We start from the raw sequence: 14,685 nt of genomic DNA, 5'->3' as shown, positions 1-14,685 counted from the left end.
GGGCTAATGTACCATTTGCATGGGAGATGGTACCCGGAATGCCCAAGGCTGCAACGACTGTACATCATGGCGATCATCGCGATCGTAGAGTACTGTTAGATCATTTGAACATGGAGCAGTTAAAGCTAACACCGCCTCCTCGTTTATCGTCCCCAAGTGGTGGCAGTGCTGGGTTTGTGGTGGTTGATCGGCAGAGCCGTCTTCCTTTATGCTCAATCCAGCCTTTGTTTAGGTTAAACTCGTTCCGATTAATCGTTGGCGGTGTTAAGGAGGATGATCCGTTTCTGGCAGCTTTGGTGAAATGCACGGGTAAGAAGTACGCTGGGAAGAAAACCAAGACCAGGTTTTGTTATTCATGCAAGTAGTTAAAAATTCTCAATCTTTTTATAAATACTGAGATGGAGAAAGGTTTTCGTTTACTATGTTTAGATGGCAATACCTAATTATGATGGTCTTAATAACCCCTCTATCTGGTGTGTATTGTTCGTCGTTTTCTTCTTTTCACATTACCTAAAGCGATTGACTGTTAAGGGCGCATGTGACTCGATTGGTTAAATATTTACTCCGTAGTCGACATCCCAAGATTTAAGTTGTTTTTTCTTCCTATAGAGGGGAGAGAGGGAGCAGTATGAATGTGATCTATCTGTGTAGTTTTTCAAGTAGTTTGGTTGGTGTTTTTGTTTCTTTTCCACATTCCATAAAGTTCCCTGGCATTGGTTTTTGTCATTGTGGGAATAATATTTGTTAGTCGCTCATTTTTTAATTCAATAAGATTGTTTTTTCATGTAATTTCTTTCGTGTACAAAATTTCAAGTCTCGTTTGAATTTTGAATTACAATCTCATTAGTTCAAGGACGGTAATGATGAGATATTTTTTAGTATGCATGAAATATGGATCAGTAAATCATATGTAATTATACAAGTGATATAAATGTTTTTTCTTTTAAATGTCCATCTAATTGTATAAATACACGTGATATACCGTCTGTGTTTCAATCATATTGAATTTTTTTCTCGGGAATGATGGAAAGGCCACCGTTTCGAATGTAAAATAATAAAATTGAATCCCAACTCTTGTTAGTATTTTTTATAGTTTAATTCTTTAAGTGTTTCTTGCTCACTTAATCGGTCAGTAAAAGTAAACGATTAATTAAATATTTAATAGATTAACACACAAATACGACTTAACCTACCTTGCCGGATCTTTTATTTTTTATTTTGTTGGATAAAACTACATGGAGGCTTATAGGTGTGTCACATTGTCATTTGGCATGAGAAAAGAGAATTTTTCAACTTTGGTTTTTAATTGTGACATAAAAGCCTCTTGTGGTTGTCTGTTTGCAAGAGCAAGAAGATAAATACAAATTCAGTCACACATCCATGCTTGTCTCGTGGCATCTTCAACTTCATTTCCCAGCAACGTTTCAAAATCGCAGCGAGGCCCATGATGCCTCAGTCATATTTTTCTATCACATATTCCTTGTTTTTTGCTTTTGTTTAATTTTTCACTGATAACTATAGGAGAATAATAAAAAAAAAAGTTTGGACATAAAATTATTTTTGTGAATTTTAATTTGATAGGTCTGTTTTGTCCATCTTTATTTTGGATCATAAAAATCCGCTTTGATAAGAATATGAAATTGAAATATTTGTATGAGCGATGACTTTTTCTAATTAATAAACAATGAAAAAAAAACTATTGCTGTGCTTTTTTAAAACTTGGTCAAGTTCTTGGTTTTTTGTTTTTTGTTTTTTTTCTACATCGAAATATTCGATTGCACTAGTCGGATATGAAAGGATAATATTTTTGTAAGCTTCTCTCTTGGTAAGCTTAAGTTTTTGACTTTTTATATTTAACAATTGTATTCATGATATTTGAATTTTACGATCTAATTGTTGGCAAGTTTATTACGTTTTCTATGCAATTAAGTCAGATTATTATATTTTGCTAAAAGAATACATGAAAAGAAAGAAATAAGATTTTAGGCACTTTTCTCCAACTAAAATGAATTTCCGTTTCTTCTTTGGGGTGTTCCAAAAAGGTTTTGAAGTTTTTGTCTGATGTAAGTCAAATTGGGAAGAGGTCGAAGCTATACAACCTCGGGTACGTGGATACATGACAATGCTCTTAATCAGTTATTTATAAATAGCATCGAGGAGTTGTTTACAAATAACATCGAGGAATTCAAATACAAATTATCAAATACAATATTACACGCTCTTAATGATTTGAGCTACAAACTCTAGCTAGCATATGTTTAGGTTACTTTCAACATGTAGTTTTCCATTTGGCCAAACAAACACATATTTTTAGTACATTTTAATGCGTTTTGTCATATGAAAGTGCAAACACATGACTTGCGGGCATCAGCAACTAGTGACTGAACCCAGATCCCCTCACGTTTTATTCATTTGGCCCTATTGACCTATTGCCGCCACAAAAACCCTAAAAAGCAATAACAAACTCTCTCATCCTCCCATATATATATATTCTCCTTTACACTTCACATCCTCTTCATATTTTCACACCAAAAACTAGAACCCAAACCAAAAGTATGAGCAACAAGGTCGAATGCTTCCCAGGCAACGTGCCCTTCGCATGGGAAAACAAGCCCGGCGTCTCCAAACTCTCACACAAACAGACGCACACAGAAAGGAAGTACTACTTGCCGCCACCACCTTGCCCTTATGAGCCTTCCCCCAAACTTTCTTTACACGACTTTCAGCTCCCTCTTCCTCCCTGCACGTTTCAGCAGCCGCTTTTGCGAAGCACCTCCTCGAAGGCTCTCCGGGATGACCCTTTTCTGGTGGCCTTCCAAGAGTGCACCAAGCCCGGCCCCAAGGACAAGAGCAAGACGTCGTCCTTGTTACGTAAGTATGGTGTTCGATCTGGATTTGGGAGGTGGTTTGGGTTTGGTGACTTGTTGTGTAAGCATTCGAGTAGCGTGAGGGATGATAGTTTGGTTAAGGTTTCTCGGCTTCCATATCATAAAGGCGCGTTCGAGTAGTGTGAGGGATGATAGTTTGGTTAAGGTTTCTCGGCTTCCATATCATAAAGGCAGATCACTTTGACTGGTTTTTCAGTTTGGTATATGTAATTTGGATTGTTTAATCTTGTAATATTTTGTTTGTTGTCTCATCTTTTTCTTCTTTTTATGTTTGCTCAATTGGAAAGTACTTATTGAGCCAACCAACTTTTATAAAATCTCGGGTCATTTCTCTTCATTTTTTACATGTTCATATCGCCTTACTAAAGAAGACGGCATTTGCACATATATGCCACTTTTCATTTTCCTCACAACCAACGTGGGATTTGTACCACCTAGAGCAGATCTCAAATTAAAATGTTAAATTTCATTTTTATAGTTGATGCGGTAAAATAATATTTTGTAAAAGTCTCTTAATCCAATCGAGATGTCAGATTAATTTTTTTTTTTGGTTACTTGTAAAATCAAGTGAGTTAAAATTTAATAAATAAACTAATGGATAAGTGAAGAAAAGTAAAAAAAATATATGGGCCCAGCACGAAAGTAAAACAAAAACATATTTTAGCGTTGCTTTCAAATTTGACAGCAAAGTGGAGAATGTCAATCTCTGTAAGATTTTGACATCTTCTTTGGAACTAAAAAATCACATTTGCTTTGTGAAAACAGTCCATATAGAATTTTGACGTCTCAGATGATCTTAACGTGATAACAATAACATTTTTACAAATTTGTACAATTTTTAGTGAGTGAATTTAAATTGGAGCAACTTTGTTTAGCCGGTTAAGCAGTGCGGGCTATGAGAGGCCAGGCCCGAGTTGACCCGAACTATCCCGTACCTGCTCCGTTTCAAATGGAAAAGAAAATACATACGGGTGGTGGTCAACTCCGACCCGCCCGAGTGACCCGAACACCAACGGTCCAACACAGCGGTAATTGTAAACGATTAACTGTGGCTGCGTGTAAATCCCGCGAAAGTCAGGGTTAATTTCGGTGGTCGGTAAATGTCGATACCCGAAATTACAACTCTCTCCGAGACTCCGATTTCTTCAGCTCTCTCTGCTAGCAAAAATCCTCCGATTTCTTAAACCCTAGCACCTGTGAGTGGTAGTGAACCCACTGTCGCAGAGGTCCTCTCGCTCCTCCGATCGTCGACGGAAGCAAGTTCTCGCACCGCCGATTGCCTCCCCCCCCTCTCTGTCCGCCTGTAAGTGTTTCTCCTCCTCCTCCTTGCTCTGAAAATTCCGAACGATTGCCCATCCCTTTCTTCTTGTGTTCTTTCCCTTCCTTTCCTCTACATTTTGCCCTAGGTTTTAATTGCAGAGACCAATTGAATTTTGTATATGGTTAAAGTCGAATTCGTATTTACAAATGCGGACGTAGATATGGGGATACTAGATAGAACAGGGAATCGGCGAACTTAGGTTGCATTGATTAATTCAGCTTAAAATATGAAAGTTTTCCAAATTCATTGATTAATTCAGGGTGCTTTACCTGTTTTAATGCATTTGCAGTCACATTTTACTTTTTTTTGGGCATGTACTAGCGCCATCTTGTTCACTTAATTGGCAAGATTTTATTATGTTTTGATTTTTGCAGTTGGGTCCCATTGTGTAAGTGCTGCAATGGCGAATAACCCTCAATCCTCAGCTGCGCAGGTGCCGAATTTTAACCTTGTTATGGTTAAGCAGTCAATCATATGAATTTATTTCTTGTCCTGTTTTGCAAATCACTTTTGATTATAGTTTATTGTTTAGATAGTGAAAATATTTTAAGGATGTTCCATGTTCATGTTGGCTTGCTTGGGGACAAATAACTTCGTATTTCATCGTTGTTATTAAGGGGCCAAATACCTTAATCATTTCAAGTGCATAAGAATATGTGTTTTAGTAATCATGTTTATGTAATTTTCAACTGTTTTGAATCTGTTTTTTTTCCTTTGGTCTCTCCTATCTATCTGGATTAGCCATTTCGGCCTCCCCCAGTTGCTCCCATGGGTCCTCAAAGTTTTGGTTCATCTCCTCTTCAAGTAAATTCCTTTCCTGTCCATCTTCGGTGCCTTTTTGTATTCTCTACTTCCTGGCGGACTTTTAATAAGTGGTGTATGTACAAATCCCTTCAATGCAGTACCGACCAGTGGTTCCAACACAGCAAGGACAGCAATTTATTTCACCAGCTTCCCAACAATTTCAGCCCGTGGGACAAGGTATTCCTTCTCCAAATGTTGGGATGCCTGCTAGTCAAAGTCAGCAATTACAATATTCTCAACCAATGCAACCGTATCCTCTCAGGCCAAGTCAGCCTGGTCTTCCTCGTTCATCACAGGCGTTGCCTATGCAATACATGCAGACGAGGCCTATTACATCTATCCCATCACAGTCTCAGCAACCTGTCCCACCTTTTAATAACCAAATGCCTGGAATGCCTTATTCTTCCTCATATGTGGTAAGTTCTCGCAGTGTTATTTGTATATATGTGTTTTCCTTGATTTAATTCAGCATATTTTTTAAATATTTACGTGCATCTGAATTGTTCAGTTCACTCCGCCTACATATGCCCAGCCACAAAATAATGTCAATTCACAGTTTCAGCCGATGTCTCAAGTGCAAGCACATGTTGTATCTGCTACAGGACAGCCTTGGGTGTCCTCTGGTAATCAGGGTGCAGCAGTTCCTTCACCAGTACACCAGTCTAGCCAACAATCTTCAAGCACTCCTTCCACTGATTCTGTAAGTGCTTTATTTATTAAAATTCAATTTAGTTACCTTTAAGCCATTAAACGTTAGGTTAAGGTCAGTGTTTCAATATCTCCTTTTGGTACTACTCCAGAAGCCAAAAGATGTGTCATCTGCGTGAATTTCTGATTATTTCATTATCTAAATTGTCATTTTAAAATTACGTTTGTCATGTTTTTGCGATTCCATACAGCCCCATGAAACAGTAAGCACACTTAGATGCTGACGCAACACTGAATCATGCAAACCCATTATCTTCAGTGTCAAGGAAAAATGAATGGATTTTCTTCTTTGTGTTGTAATTTTTACTTTCCTAATTTTCAGGCTCTAAATGTTCCTAGCCAAGCACAGCAATCTTCTTCGGATTGGCAAGAGCATTTGGCGGTTGATGGACGAAGGTAATATTGAAATTTTGCCTGCTTTTTCTCCTTCTAGGTTGATGAAATATGATGCGTTGTTAAAGTGGTTCTTTATTTATTTTTCAATGAGAAACACTGTGGTTTGATGTTTCTGAGACTTACTCTGGTTTATTAGTTATTTTGAAGTTCTTCCTGTCCTTATGCATTCTCACTTGTTTTATTTCTATTTTGTGATGGATTCTTTTTTTTTTCCTTCCAGATATTATTTCAACAGAAGGACAAGACAATCTAATTGGGAGAAGCCTTTAGAATTGATGACACCGATGGAGGTGAGTCATATTGCTGATTGGTTACCAGTGGGTAGAACGTTTATTATAATCTCCAATGACCTGTTGAACATGCCTTTGGAATGTTTTTTGTATTTGCAATTTTTCCCAGAAAATTTATTGCCATTTCTGGATGTTTGAAAAATTTAGGTTGTAACTATACTTAAATTGGTTTATGCGAATTATTCTTTTATTTGCATGTGCTTTAACTGGTTTGTAGATGTCATGGCAAGTCTGGAGAAATTTTACGACTGCTCTATAAGCTCACTTTGAAGACGAGGTTTCATTTCACAAGGCAGGCAATAATTGTTATTTACTTCATATTTATCTTGTAGTTGGATGTGAATAATGAATGCCAAGCAGTAATTGATGCCATTACCCATATCATCCATTATCCTTGGTGGAGATGAGTGTACTTTTTGCCTATTTATTTTTCTCTCCTCTGTGGGTTGGTTTTGTTTGAGTATCTTCTTAGCTAAGTGCTTCCAATTTCTATTTGTTTCTTATCTTCTTTCCCTCTAAGGCTATGCTTGCTGTTTTGTTAGTTTTTATGGTTTATAGAAAATAAATTATAAAACGCACAGGCACACAGCCGACCCTTCTTTTCTTCTCTCTTGCATACACAGTTGCATTAGTAGATTAACATATGCATGTACACTCATGTGCACGCCAGTCAGAGAGTCCGACACATATGCGCACCCACACTCCCATATTGATGCTGCTTGTCACAGGTTTTCTTGTGGCTGTGGTATTTGTTCTATGATATTTTTTTTAACTTACTTTTTTTTGTTAGTATGAGAGTTATCATATTGGACAGTATTATTTTTAACCTTTTTCTTAAAAAGGTGTCCCTGCATGTACTTGTTAGTTGTATGACATTTTTGTTGTCTATGGTTTATAAAGGCTTTTTCAACAGGAACTCTTGTGCTATTGTCAGAGGTATGAAATGATACATCACTGGGATTGGGTTTTTTACTTCAACAATTATTACGTCTGTGATTAATATTTGCATGTGTCCCAGCTTTTCATTATGTGTAGATTCTAGTTATATCTGTCATGGTTTCACCATATGCAAAGAAAGGCCTAACAGTGCTACTTAGTTTTACTAGCATAAAATGGAAGAATTGCAAGGATATGTAGAACTTCTAGTGGGTACTGTAATTTGTACTCTGCTGGTGTTAATAAACTATGAGGACTTCTCTCCTGCTGCTTTTCTATAGAAGTAAAGGAACCACAGGATATAACGGTCTATCACTGCTGCTTTGTTGTAGTACTTTTTGTTTTCATTTTTCACCCGTTATATGCATTTGGTTAGCTTCATTTATTTGCTTCCTATACCTGTTGGGTGTGTAATTCGCCACAGGAGGTCAGGCATCTTCATTTACAGACATGTATCGATCTCAGGTTGATCTTTGGGGGGTTTTGGGGGGGGGGGGGGGGCTTTTGTGTGAACTTATTTACGGTTGTTTCTTTTTCTAGTGAGCCTATTCTTTTTGATTGATTATGCTAGACTTTTAATATTCTTTTAGGAATGGCTCGATTGAGATAATCTTGCAGCTAATAATTTTTCTCACTGTAATAGAGGGCTGATGCATCAACTGTTTGGAAGGAGTATACGTCTGCAGATGGGAAAAAGTGCGTGTATTCTTATCATTCTGTTTAATTTCCTAATTCCTGATTTTGTTTTCTCAATATGCATGTCAATGAATTTTTTTTGGGGCCATTGTTCACTATTAGTTTGAGTGGCTGATTCAGGTATTATTACAACAAGGTTACAAGGGAGTCTAAGTGGACAATTCCAGAGGAGTTGAAGGTTTCTCATCCTGTTTATTCTTTTTCTCCCTTTTTTATTTTTTTGTAATGTCCTTATACTGTGAAGTACATGCTTCCAGTTGGCTCGTGAACAGGCTCAAAGAGAACTAATCCAAGGAACACATTCAGAATTGAATTTGACTTCTCATACCCCTCCTGCTGTTGCTTCAGCTGAAACACCTATGGGAGCTAGTTCAGTTGGCCCCAGCACTTCTTCAGCCCTACCTGTGATGGTCTCGAGCCCTGTTGCAGTTACACCTGTGTCTTCCTTTTCTAATCCTTCTCCTATCACACCTACTGGATCATCAGTTGCTTCTGGTGCACAGCCTTCCATAATTGGTGCCGTTGGCAGTCAACCTTCTGCAGTTACTGTGAGTCCACTGCCCGCTTCTGTTTCAGGGAGTTCCGGAGTTCCTCCTACTTCGGTCAATACCACTACAAATTCAGTGTATGGATGTTTTTGGGTGCTTTATTTTCTATGCTCTGTTGATCCTTCTGTGGTTTATATAATCTTCTAGTCCAAATTGGTCTTATGTGTCTCGAAAAATTACAGGAGTACTTATGAAACTGTAGCATCTCAAGATATTTCAAGTTCAGCTGATGGAACTTTGACTCAAGATATTGAGGTAAGGTGTTTTTCTTAATGGAAAAATGCACATTAATTTCACCTTTTCTAGACACTGTGCCGTAGTAAGTCTTATCTCATAGCAGTTCTTTTGCCTGTTTCAAATGTGGTTTAAAGCAATTAACGAGACCAGATGCTTAATCTTTTTTTTCTGAGATTTCTCTATGGCAGGAAGCCAAAAGAGGTATGGCAGTTGCTGGAAAAGTCAATGTGACTCCTTCAGAGGAGAAAACATTTGATGACGAACCATTGGTGTATGCTAATAAGCAGGTACAAGTTTTGTTTCTTTGTCCAATTTTGTTTCATTTTTGTGCCTTTCTTTTTTTTTTTTTTTTTTTTTTTCTTTTCATTTTTTTGCCTTCCTTTTTTCTTCTTTCTTCTAAAATAATCTGATAAATTTTTTCTCTTTTAGGAGGCAAAAACTGCATTCAAATCACTTCTGGAATCTGCAAATGTCCAGTCCGATTGGACTTGGGAGCAGGTAGCTTCACTTCCATTCTTTTTTTCACTGTCTTATATCGTTGAGGAGTCTTCTTATATTCTATGGTATGTTGTATCAGACAATGAGGGAGATCATTACTGACAAAAGATATGGCGCTTTAAGAACTCTAGGTGAGAGGAAGCAAGCTTTTAATGAGGTAAACTTTTGGTTAACGTCTTTACTCGCTTTAGAGTGTCATTATTTTGTTACATGGAAGAGGAAGACTACTTTAATCTAATTAGAATTCTTGGTGCTTAATGACTTTCCCTCTGCTTAATATTCAAGATGTTCATCAAGAATATTTCGTATCTTGTTTAAACCTAAAACTAATTATATACGTTGAATTGTAGTACTTGGGTCAAAGGAAAAAACTGGAGAACGAAGAGAGGCGCATGAGGCAGAAAAAAGCTCGGGAAGAGTTCACAAAAATGTTGGAAGTATGTTGATTACAAGTCATAATTGGTTATTGCATTTTTTCTTTACAACTTTATATACCTCTTATCTAAAAGACCGTGTTTTGTTCTTTTTTAAAGGAGTCCAAGGAACTTACATCAGCAACTAGATGGAGGTTTAGTCTCTCCTTGCATCATGAATAGTTTGATATTATTTTACTCTTTGTATATGTATTTTTTACAACACAAAATGTTTTAGACTTTCTAACTGATGCATTTACCTGATCAGCAAAGCTGTGAGTATGTTTGAAAATGATGAACGATTCAAGGCTGTAGAACGAGGTAGAGACCGGGAAGATCTTTATGAGAGCTACATTGTAGAACTCGAAAGGAAGGTAACAGTTTGCGTTTTATTTCACATTTTCTGACTTATGCAATCCACTAGATGTAGATGTCATGTTGTACATTCGGGCTTAATATTTGACTCCAGATTTTAAATTCATAACAAAAGATTTTTGGTAACTGATAAAGAGAATGGAAAATCAGAACTACTTGCTTTATGTGTGAATTATGTTGAAATACCAGATATTAGGCACGTGGTATTCGATTATAGGCTGGCAGCCGGCTGCCTCACATACTATGATCCTTAGTCCAGTCTTCCGCTCGTTCCATATCCCTTCAATTTGTGGCTTCTTTTAGAATTTAGGCAATTTCTCGTTGGTAGATGTTGCCCTAAATGGTTTCCTCTCATTTTCATTGTCCTTTTGGTGTACTCCAAAATGCTCTGTCACTAAATGTGGCACTTGAGTAGACATTGACAGTTCATAGATGATAGCGAATATCACCAGATAGCGAAGTGCACAATTTTAAGTTTTTTAAGTCTCAAGCAGAACCATGAAAAAACTAATACTGAGATACATTTACTTGCCATATGTGTTGGTATTCCGTTGCCATTCTCTTTTGAAGTTTGTGGATAAAAAACAGGTACTCGTATGTCACAAAGGATGCCTGTTCTTACTGCATAGGTTGCAATGTTTAATTGCAGGAAAAAGAAAAGGCAGCTGAAGACCATAAGCAGAATATAGTAGAGTACCGGAAATTTCTGGAATCTTGTGACTTTATCAAGGTAAGTCTTGTAAAATGAATGTGCACATAATTAATATTATATTTTTGTTTTTGTGATTCCTTGTATCTATAACCCTTTTGCATGGTCATCGTCATTTGCAGGTGAACAGTCAGTGGCGGAAAGTTCAAGATCGCTTGGAGGATGATGAGAGATGCTTGCGCCTTGAAAAGCTTGCCAGGTTGCTCATTTTCCAGGTAAGTCACATAATCTGTTATCAATCAGGCGTGTTCTGTGTGTGTAAAATGATTGGTCATGTTAATTTAGTAGAATTATATGACGGTATTTTTGTTGCAGGACTATATTCGTGACCTTGAGAAGGTGGAAGAGGAGCAAAAGAAGTTACAGAAGGTATAATCCCGTATAAATGATATTTTCCTTTTCAAGTTTATGTTCTTATATTTGTCTCTAACTTCAAGGAACAATTGAGGCGGGTAGAAAGGAAAAACCGCGATGAGTTCCGCAAGCTGATGGAAGAACATGTTGCCGATGGCACTCTTACAGCTAAAACTCTCTGGCGTGATTACTGTATGAAGGTGCTCAACCTTAAAATTGTAGCAGAGATAATATGTCTAGAACAGTTGCATAGTAAATTCAAAGACAATTGATGATTTTCTTCTGCATCAGAAATTCGTTTCATAAGTGCTGTCTTTGGGTTGTAGGTTAAAGACTTGCCTCCTTATGAAGCTGTTGCATTGAACACCTCTGGTTCAACACCAAAAGAATTGTTTGATGATGTTTTTGAAGAATTAGAGAAACAGGTGATGCCTAACATGTCATGCCTCAGTCCATTAATGATTTTGTATTGTTAGTGTTGATACATCGAGATGTAATTGAAGGAAGTTGAGGTTCGTTTATAAAACCAATTGGCAATATGGGGAATAGCCCAACTTCTTGTAAACACATGCGTGCTCCCCTAATTCTCTGATGTGGGATTCACACTCTCAAGTTATCAACACATAGCTCACGTGTGGGGTCATGGAATCCTAACATGTGGACTACACATATTGGGTGATGTGGGAGCATGTCGGTTGTTGGGCTTAACATGTGGGCTAACCTGCTGGGATGCTATAGAGGAAGTTGAGGTTTCGCTATATGAGGAGTCCCAACATTTTATTACCACATGCAAGGTCCCTTAATTCCGCGATGTTGGGACTCACTCTCAACAGTTTGGATGGGATGCTCTTACATATAGAGAGTATCAGAGATGGCAATTCATATGTTAGGCTAATGATTGCATGTGCTCCTCACCACCCAATATTCTAAAGCTCCATGTGTTTTGGCTCTGTCACGGCTCAGTCATCCCACATCAGAAAATTAAGAGCCTTGCATAGCAATATATATGATCACGGTCCTCTCCCCCATTGCCAGATGATTGTGGGTTTAATGCTCTTACTTCTACAGCTAAAATACAATATCAGTTTTAGAGTTTGATTGCATTACAGAACTTTGAACCTGCAATTCAGATGACTCTATATACCTGACATTGTTTTTTCTTGTGGACAGTATCATGACGATAAAGCTAGGATAAAGGATGCAATGAAGTCAGGGAAGGTATGATGTTTATAACTGTATAATTTTATGAACCTGTGGCATTTTGGGAAACATTTCAAATATCTTTCATTTCTGTACCTAGGTTACCATGACATCCACATTGGCGTTTGAAGAGTTTAAGGTTCCTATTCTGGAAGATATTGGTTCTCCACCAATATCAGACATTAACTTCAAGGTAAACCCCTGCTTATTTTCAGTCTGTTGCTAGCCTAAAACTGATATTTTTTTCCCTATCATTTGTATGCTTGAAATATAAAGGTATGTAATATGAGTTGATTGTGTTTTTACTCATTGTTGGCATATTCCCAGCCCCGATTAAGCAAATAAAGTTAGTTTGTGTGTGTAATCAAAATATGTTGAAGTGACTCTTTGTTCACTGAGATTCGTACAATTCACATGGTAGTAGCAGTGTCAGTGTTTCTTGTATCTTCTTGGTTTTAAACTTTGCTATTTTGACCCTAGCACTTATAACCTGGTGTATCATTGTAGTAAGAAGCCTTAATGGTTCAGTTTATCTGGCCAAGAAAATGACTGCCGGTAAATAATTAAACATGACTGCCGGTAAATAATTAAACTGTAACCACTTATCTTCATTTGATTTAAATTTACATGATCATGCCATCATCTGTAACAGTCAATTCACGGATGCAAGGATCAACTTTTTTTTGGTTTCTAAATCAGCAACAACTGATGTGACTGTTAGTATTTACCTGTGCATGATTTGTGTGTTTGAGTCTGCTAATACTTTTACTCCTTTTGAAGCTTGTGTACGAGGAATTATTAGAGAGAGCCAAGGAGAAGGAGGACAAAGAGGCAAAGAAGCGTCAACGACTTGCTGATGACTTCTATAAACTTTTGCACACAATCAAGGTACAGTGGACTTTTGTGGAAGAGGATGATGTGTGATGCTAGAGATTGTGTTGACCTTCTATGTTATGTGCTTTGTAGGAGATAACAGCTTCTTCTAATTGGGACGATAGCAAACAGCTTTTTGAAGAAACCCAAGAATACAGGTTTTTCTAATGAGAACTTTATTATTAAAAAAAAACATTTATCATGCCTTTATTGTCTGAATTTTTTTACTTTTTGGTCTGAAAATTATATCTTAATTTTATTTTCAGGTCAGTTGGGGAAGATAGCGTTAGTAGGGAAATTTTTGAGGAATACATTACAAACTTACAGGAGAGGGCTAAAGAGAAGGAACGCAAGCGTGAGGAGGAAAAGGTGTGGATGTTATTGTCATCTATAATCTGTTGGTGCATTTTTTAAAGACAATATCTCAAAATTCGAGCCTGTGTAATTTTTTAAAGGAGTGGCATGTAATTCATTGTTATCATTTATGAACTGATATCTTGAATTGGGAATTTTGTACTGATTCTGATAATTTGCAGGCCAAAAAAGAGAAAGAAAGAGAGGAGAAAGAGAAACGGAAGGATAAAGATAGAAAGGAGAAGGAAAGAGAACGTGAAAAAGAAAAGGGAAAGGAACGACCTAAGAAGGATGAAACAGATGGTGAAAATGTAGACATAACTGATACACACGGGCATAAAGAAGATAAGAAGAGGGAGAAAGACAAAGATAGAAAGCACCGGAAGCGGCATCAAAGTTCTGTCGATGATGTAGGTTCCGACAAGGAGGAGAAAGAGGAGTCTAAGAAACACAGACATAGTAGTGACCGCAAAAGATCAAGAAAAGTACGTGAACTTATTTCGTAATATATTTGGCCGATACCTTTAAGCTATTTATGAAAGGAAAATGTATGATTATTTTCCTGTTGTTTTATGGTAGCATACCCCTGAATCTGACAGTGAAAGTCGGCATAGAAGGCATAGGAGAGAGCATCGGGATGGTTCCCGTCGAAGTGGTGGACATGACGATCTTGAAGATGGGGAGCTTGGTGAAGATGGGGAAATTAAGTAAGCCCTGCTGATCTATCTTCATAGGAGGTGTGATTTTTGTGGCATATCAGGGTCTAAACATGCCGAATATAACCAAGATTATTTTGTTTAGCATATGACATGTTGCTGTTGTTAATTCTGAATGGAGAATTAATATGTCCAGAGTCCAGTGGTTGTTCTTTTGCATAATGTTTGAAAAGAATATTTCGATTTCTATGCCAAGGCGTTGTCTGAAGGTGACTGGGTTTTGTGTTGATAACCATGATGTGTAAAGATTCTGATGATGCTTGTTGACCAAAACAAAGTTGCGGATGACCGAAATATAAAATGCAACATTCTTCAACAGTTAATTTTCAAGTGAATGCTGTGTATTGTTCAGCGGTGGGTGGAGGGCGA

At 37.4% G+C, this 14,685-nt stretch overlaps 1 protein-coding gene and 1 long non-coding RNA gene across 4 annotated transcripts; both read left to right on the top strand.

The window, feature by feature from the left end:
• Positions 1–2,400: 2,400 nt before the first annotated feature.
• On the top strand, positions 2,401–3,225 carry LOC148690993 (uncharacterized). Its single transcript, XR_015957318.1, has 2 exons — positions 2,401–2,969; positions 3,034–3,225. It is a non-coding gene; the product is annotated as an uncharacterized LOC148690993 (long non-coding RNA).
• A 628-nt stretch (positions 3,226–3,853) lies between these two features.
• On the top strand, positions 3,854–14,639 carry LOC137732009 (pre-mRNA-processing protein 40A). 3 transcript variants are annotated; one of them, XM_088685387.1, is made up of 30 exons: positions 4,019–4,191; positions 4,584–4,642; positions 4,951–5,013; positions 5,112–5,190; positions 5,276–5,429; positions 5,522–5,713; positions 6,044–6,117; positions 6,338–6,407; positions 7,987–8,039; positions 8,160–8,217; positions 8,297–8,664; positions 8,770–8,842; positions 9,013–9,111; positions 9,254–9,322; positions 9,402–9,479; positions 9,673–9,759; positions 9,856–9,890; positions 10,004–10,109; positions 10,760–10,840; positions 10,942–11,034; positions 11,135–11,188; positions 11,257–11,373; positions 11,500–11,598; positions 12,344–12,391; positions 12,474–12,566; positions 13,154–13,261; positions 13,340–13,404; positions 13,513–13,615; positions 13,783–14,085; positions 14,180–14,639. In XM_088685387.1, the coding sequence occupies exons 5-30, from the start codon at positions 5,319–5,321 to the stop codon at positions 14,309–14,311; spliced, it is 2,769 nt and encodes a 922-aa protein (XP_088541513.1). In that variant the 5' UTR covers positions 4,019–4,191; positions 4,584–4,642; positions 4,951–5,013; positions 5,112–5,190; positions 5,276–5,318; the 3' UTR covers positions 14,312–14,639. The 3 variants fall into 3 exon arrangements, with proteins under 3 accessions (XP_068327400.1, XP_068327392.1, XP_088541513.1); XM_068471299.2 differs by having other exon boundaries at positions 3,854–4,191; positions 5,112–5,429; positions 14,200–14,639; XM_068471291.2 differs by having other exon boundaries at positions 3,854–4,191; positions 5,112–5,429.
• The last annotated feature ends 46 nt before the right edge of the window (positions 14,640–14,685 follow it).

Source organism: Pyrus communis, chromosome 15, assembly GCF_041283825.1.
Source record: "Pyrus communis isolate YQ-2024b chromosome 15, ASM4128382v1, whole genome shotgun sequence".
Classification (NCBI taxonomy): domain Eukaryota; kingdom Viridiplantae; phylum Streptophyta; class Magnoliopsida; order Rosales; family Rosaceae; genus Pyrus; species Pyrus communis.
Note: the sequence above shows the minus strand (reverse complement) of the source record. Positions and strands in the feature narration are given on the sequence as shown.

Excerpts from the sequence above, each read along its gene's own strand:
- LOC137732009 (XM_068471291.2), top strand. The coding sequence starts at position 4,610 with ATGGCGAATAACCCTCAATCCTCAGCTGCGCAG. Across the intron at positions 5,014-5,111 it reads TTGGTTCATCTCCTCTTCAA|TACCGACCAGTGGTTCCAAC; the intron begins GTAAATTCCTTT and ends CCTTCAATGCAG. Across the intron at positions 12,392-12,473 it reads ATGCAATGAAGTCAGGGAAG|GTTACCATGACATCCACATT; the intron begins GTATGATGTTTA and ends TTCTGTACCTAG.